Source organism: Ipomoea nil, unplaced genomic scaffold (genome assembly GCF_001879475.1).
Source record: "Ipomoea nil cultivar Tokyo-kokei standard unplaced genomic scaffold, Asagao_1.1 scaffold0642, whole genome shotgun sequence".
In the NCBI taxonomy this organism is placed as follows: domain Eukaryota; kingdom Viridiplantae; phylum Streptophyta; class Magnoliopsida; order Solanales; family Convolvulaceae; genus Ipomoea; species Ipomoea nil.
The window spans coordinates 2,541,109-2,547,017 of NW_017617070.1; the positions used below are offsets into that span (position 1 = coordinate 2,541,109).

General features: G+C 36.2%; 1 protein-coding gene across 4 annotated transcripts; it reads left to right on the top strand.

Moving 5' to 3' along the window:
* Window positions 1-1,016: 1,016 nt before the first annotated feature.
* LOC109174591 (protein CHROMATIN REMODELING 35-like) lies at window positions 1,017-5,693 on the top strand. Of its 4 annotated transcripts, none has more exons than XM_019323828.1 (7): window positions 1,017-1,050; window positions 1,328-1,405; window positions 1,888-2,420; window positions 2,690-2,881; window positions 3,180-3,341; window positions 3,608-5,373; window positions 5,450-5,693. In XM_019323828.1, the coding sequence occupies exons 2-7, from the start codon at window positions 1,333-1,335 to the stop codon at window positions 5,451-5,453; spliced, it is 2,730 nt and encodes a 909-aa protein (XP_019179373.1). In that variant the 5' UTR covers window positions 1,017-1,050; window positions 1,328-1,332; the 3' UTR covers window positions 5,454-5,693. The 4 variants fall into 4 exon arrangements, with proteins under 4 accessions (XP_019179373.1, XP_019179370.1, XP_019179371.1 ...); XM_019323825.1 differs by lacking the exon at window positions 1,017-1,050 and adding an exon at window positions 1,098-1,149; XM_019323826.1 differs by lacking the exon at window positions 1,017-1,050 and adding an exon at window positions 1,098-1,149 and having other exon boundaries at window positions 2,696-2,881.
* Window positions 5,694-5,909: the final 216 nt, after the last annotated feature.

Here is a 5,909-nt window from a genome sequence, read left to right on the forward strand (position 1 = left end):
AAGTATTAGTAATGAATGATCTTTTTATCTGTCTTTACCTTCATTCCTTTTGGTTAAGTGGTGAATTAATCTAGGCTTAGAAGTAAAAATTTGGGGGTGTTACGCATCCAAACACAACCTAAAGAAAAGGACAATTGAACAAAACATGACACTGATATGCACCACAATATGACACTACTATGCACCACAATAACTGCATACATATCACAATAAAACACCAACGAATGACGAACCAGTTACAACAATCGAACCGAGACAAGAAAACAAAACATAAAAAAAAAGTCTAGAAAAATAACAAAACACCACCCACGAAAATTAATTTCACTCAAACACGCAAAATTGACAGTCGGCATAGATTTAAAAAAAAAAAAAAACAAAACAAAAAACAAAAAACAAAAAAAACGAACGATGACAGCGAAGGGAAAAAAAAAACTAACATGAAGCTATTAGATACCACAAATATCACGAAGTGCGATCTAACCAAAAGCCCAAAATTGGTCACCAACGCTAGAAGATTACGAGGAAGAAGAGCTAAAGAATAATACGTTTACAATGCTAAAAATGGAGACAATTTTGAATTAAACGCAACACTATCATAGTATCATGAAAACATGGCAACAAATAACGAAAATGCCCCAACTTAGAAAAAGAAAAAAATTACCAAATAATAAATATACCTAAAAAAAAAAAAAACTATAACCATAATCTAATAAAATCAACGATCATAATTAAACGATATGTTCACACCTAAAGACATTGTAGTAATTTGATTCATATAATCAAAATATATGGAGTAACTCTTAACCGAATAATGTAATAATATATTCTCATAATCCAAACCAAATACGTAGTATAAGTACTTTTACATTGTCAACATTTCCCATCATAATGTAACAATATATTCCCATATCCAAATCAAATATAGGTAATATTATATTTTCAACTATTTCTATTTTTACTCTTAAAAATACTACTCCCTATAAAATTCCATATATATATTACTCTGCATATTAAGAGTGGCAGTGTGGCACAGCCCAGTGATCCATCCAGGTAATTTATGCAGTCAACCCACCGTCCATGTTCCTCTTTTCTCAGTCTCTTTCTCTACTTACATGCCCACAAACCATGCACTCATTTCCTTTTCTGGAAGTTAGGGTTTTAATTACTCGGTAACAATTGTGTAAATGATGTTAGTTTTTGTTTCAAGGTTATATGCTATTATCGATATTAAAAAAAATCTGTAGAAGAAACAGAGAAGTGTGTGTTTCGTGTAGATTTTCATAGCCCCAATTTCATTAATCTCACTAGCTTTCTGGTGAATTTGTAGTGATCATGGGAGCTTCAGGTTCGGAAGGCTTCGGGAGCATTTATCCTACCCCAATTGCAGCAAGGTTTCCGGCATTGGGTATGTCTTCGTTTTGTTTATTGTTTTTGGGAATTTGTTTTCGTTATTTGGGATTTTTGGAGTTCATTATTTCTGTTTGAGTAGGGTAGAACTCTTGAATCTGTAAAACAAATGAAAATCATTAGGAAGTAATCTTTGTTCAAATGTTAATGGCGATTGCTTTTTAGACTTTCTGAAACAGTTGAGCTACTGAATGTATGTCATTTAGTTTGATCCTCTCTGTCTCTACTTATTTTGATGTTGTTTCCTTTTCTGATTTTGTTCCCTTACTCCCTGTACACATTACTATGTATTAACACATGGATTATCAATGAGGATTTGACATTGAATCTGATATTGGTTGCTTTAGCTTGCTACATTTGTATGGTAAAAACTTGGATGGTGCAATGCAGTTTAAGAGTAAATGCTTTCTCAAATAGAGTTTAAATTTTGATTTTATTCCCAAATCTCATCACACATTTATTATTTCAATTTTGAAACAGATTCTTTTCCCAAACGAAGGAAAAGGATGAAAACCAATGAAGCTCCAATTAACCAAATGCCTTCTATATATTGGGGCGAGGAACTTGAAGAGAGACTCCTAAAACGCTCTTCAGGAACTTTGGACTATTCTGATCCCTATTATATGCCCAATTTATGGGAAAGTTTCGAATGTGGAAAGTATGGGAGCCTGACAAAAGAAATTGAGGAGCTTATGGCTCAAAGCAGACGTTGCATAGATTCATGCTATGCAAGGGATCCTACACTTCCCCATAAATTCTTAGAGTTGGAAAAGAACCACACCACAGAGTATAAGGGAGACCAGTCTGCAACTATTGTAATTGATTTGGAGGATGAGGATGTTGCAAGAAATGTTCCAGTTGCTCACTTTGTTCCTCCTGCACAGCTTGTCCCATCAGCTGGCCCTCTTGTCATCCTTGATTCAGATGATGAAGACGACAAAAAGCCTAATTGTACTTTCCAGGGAATCCTCTCCATTAATACTGTCGAAGGCTCTTATTTGAAAGAACATTTGGTAAGTATATTCAATGTATATTTATCTATGCAAGTCTTCTTGTGGCGGATAACAGAACAAAGCTGAAAGCCCTTTAATCTTTTGTATTTGATTTTTGGGAAAAATATAAGCTTATGAAGAATAGTGGCTCATTAGGATATGTGTGTGCAAAGGCTCTTGCACCAGTTTTATTTATTTTGGATTATCCAATTCAATTGCTTTCTCTATATCATGTGAATACGTGTGTGTGTACCCTCTTCTTATGTGTTTGCCATAATTACCTGACATAGGTGCAGGATTCACCTGGAACCAAAACACCTAGAGGAAGTGCAAATCTTGCTTTTGAAACTGAAAAAATTAAAGACAAAGGTGTGTATGTTGGTGTGGAGGATGATTCAGAAACAGAAGATGGAAATGATGCTAATTTTGATGGCTTGGATGATATATGGAATGAGATGTCATTTGCTATAGAATGCTCTAAGGTACAGTTGTTTTATTCTTTACTCAACTACACCAGAAAGTCTTCTTTTTTTGTCTTTTTCCCCTATAATCTGCATTTATTATCTTTTGAGTAGTTCTTGATTTGAGATTTTTAGGCACAGTACTTCAATATAATTGTATATCACATGCATTTCTCATGATGACCTTTTCATTTCTCTATCTTGTATTTTTGTGTCTCACTTTACGTTCCTTTTTGTGTGTTTGTGTTGCATGCTAGAATAAACTTATACACTGTTTTATTCCTGTGCTGTTAGATTGAAGTTTCCTAATGTCAAATAGGATGTTACTGCGGATGCTCCTTCTAACAAGGACAAATCTGAAGATGAAGATGAAGAGTGTGAGCATTCTTACATCTTAAAAGACGATATTGGCTATGTATGTCGCATCTGTGGAATTATAAAGAAAAGCATCGAAAGCATCATCGACTACCCGTATTCAAAGGTGTGGTCTTATCTAATCCATCTATCCTTTCCTTTTGGGCCTTTTTCCATATATTTTTCCGCGATAATACCCAAAATGTTTCATTGATATGCCATAATTCTCAAGTTGGTACTCGACTATCAATTCACCCAAAATGGTCCATCGACTATGTAAAATTTACTCCATTTAATCCTTTGATGTAAGTAACGGAGGATTAAATTTTATAGATTTGTTTCCCTTTCGAAACTTAGATTTCTTTAACTGAAGTGCTTTTTGTCTTCATTTAGAGTGCAAAGAATGCAAGAACTTATCGATACGAAGGTCGAACAACCAAGGATTCAGGGCCAAGTGATACTTTTTTTGAGCCCAACAAATCATCACATGAATTTGAAATAGCTGAAGTTTCTGCTCATCCAAGGCACAAAAAGCAGATGAAACCCCACCAAGTTGAGGGATTCAATTTTTTGCTAAACAACTTGGTGACGGATAACCCAGGGGGGTGTATAATGGCCCATGCTCCTGGATCAGGGAAGACCTTTATGATTATAAGCTTCCTGCAAAGTTTCATGGCTAAGTATCCATTTGCTAGGCCTTTGGTTGTGCTACCAAGAGGAATCCTGGCCACATGGAAGAAAGAATTTCTTAGGTGGCAAGTGGAAGATTTTCCTCTTTATGATTTTTACTCTGTAAAAGCAGATAATCGAGGCCAACAATTAGAAGTTCTAAAGCAATGGGCTGGGGAAAGGAGTATTCTGTTTCTAGGCTACAAACAGTTCTCAGTAATAGTGTGTGACAATGAAGCAAGTAGAGCTGCTGTTGCTTGCCAAGAGATTTTGTTGACGGTTCCATCAATTCTCATTTTGGATGAGGGTCATACACCAAGGAACCAGGATACTGATGTTTTGACTTCATTGGAAAAGGTGCAGACACCTCGTAAGGTTGTGCTATCTGGCACTCTTTACCAAAATCATGTTAAAGAGGTGTTTAATATTTTGAACCTTGTTCGTCCAAAGTTTCTGAAGTTGGAAGATTCTAAAGCAATCAAGAGACGGATATTGAGCAGAGCAGTAATTTCAAGCAATAGGAACCTAATAAAGAAAGGCTCAGATAATGAATTCTTCGAGTTAGTGGAGCACACACTCCTGAAAGATGAGAATGTAACAAGGAAGGCTACGGTTATACAAGATCTGAGGGAGATGACAAGAAAAGTTCTTCACTATTACAAGGGAGACTTTCTGGAAGAACTTCCAGGACTCGTGGATTTCACGGTCATCCTAAAGCTTCATCCGAAACAGAAAAGTGAAGTTGCTGGGTTAAAGAACTTGCGAAGAAAATTCAAAATAAGTGCTGAAGGAAGTGCATTATACGTGCACCCCCAGTTGAAGAGTCTCTCAAAACACTCTGTTAAAGAAAGGATTGATGAAGAGAAAATTGATATGATTGTAGATAATTTGGAGGTACGAGAGGGAGTGAAAGCTAAGTTCTTTCTAAATCTTCTGGCATTGTGCGAATCACACAAGGAAAAACTCCTTGTATTTAGTCAGTACCTATTGCCTTTGAAGTTCCTGGAGCGATTGACCATAAAGTTTAAGGGTTATTGTACTGGAAAGGAAATTTTCATGATTACTGGAGATTCGGATAATGAAGTGAGGGAAGCTTCAATGGAGCGGTTCAACACATCAGCAGATGCACGTGTTTTCTTCGGTTCCATTAAAGCCTGCGGTGAGGGAATATCACTTGTGGGGGCATCCCGTATTATCATATTGGATGTACACTTGAACCCTTCGGTAACTCGCCAAGCAATAGGACGTGCATTCCGGCCTGGTCAGGAGAAGAAAGTATACACCTACAGATTGGTGGCGTCTAGTACACCAGAAGAGGAAGACCATACAACCTGTTTCAGAAAGGAATCTATATCAAAGATGTGGTTCGAGTGGAACCAATATTATGGTCTTGACGATTATGAAATGGAGAAGATGGATCCAAAGCAATGTGGTGATGAATTTCTGGAAACAGCACGGTTTTCTGATGACATCGTTGGTCTCTACAAAAGGTAAGTCATAATACATTCTGGTTGAGTCACTACTGTTTTTCCACATTCTATTGACTCTCTTTGTTTCTCTTTCCAGATAAAACGTAACAAAACAGTAATGCTGACTGTGGCTTTATCCTCCTAGGACGAACCTCATAATGTTAGTTCAAGACTCGGAGTAGAAGGTAGGGTTTGCATGATGTGTATTTAAGCAGTTACTTTACTGATCCTTGTTAGGTTGTAGACTTGTAGTTTGATTCTCTTATCATTTGTAATGTGTGTAAAACACTGGATCCCTAGGTTCATGTTTTTGGATTTAGTGTTTTTTGTTGTGACCCCAAGCTACCCTTTCTTCAATTCTGCTGTACTTTGAGATTTACCCAAATTGATTAGCTATGCTATGCATTTAAATATGAATTTTTCCAGATAAATGACAAGTTTTGATGGGACAAAAGTTCCAAGTTGATCTCTTTGTTCATTATGTTATACCTTATACGGAGTAGTTTATTGGCCTCAGCTCTTTCTGAAGTTTATGTTATGCCAATATAATGTGTAAT

Excerpts from the sequence above, each read along its gene's own strand:
- LOC109174591 (XM_019323825.1), top strand. The coding sequence starts at position 1,113 with ATGCCCACAAACCATGCACTCATTTCCTTTTCTGGAA. Across the intron at positions 1,150-1,327 it reads ACTCATTTCCTTTTCTGGAA|TGATCATGGGAGCTTCAGGT; the intron begins GTTAGGGTTTTA and ends GTGAATTTGTAG. Across the intron at positions 2,882-3,179 it reads TTGCTATAGAATGCTCTAAG|GATGTTACTGCGGATGCTCC; the intron begins GTACAGTTGTTT and ends AATGTCAAATAG.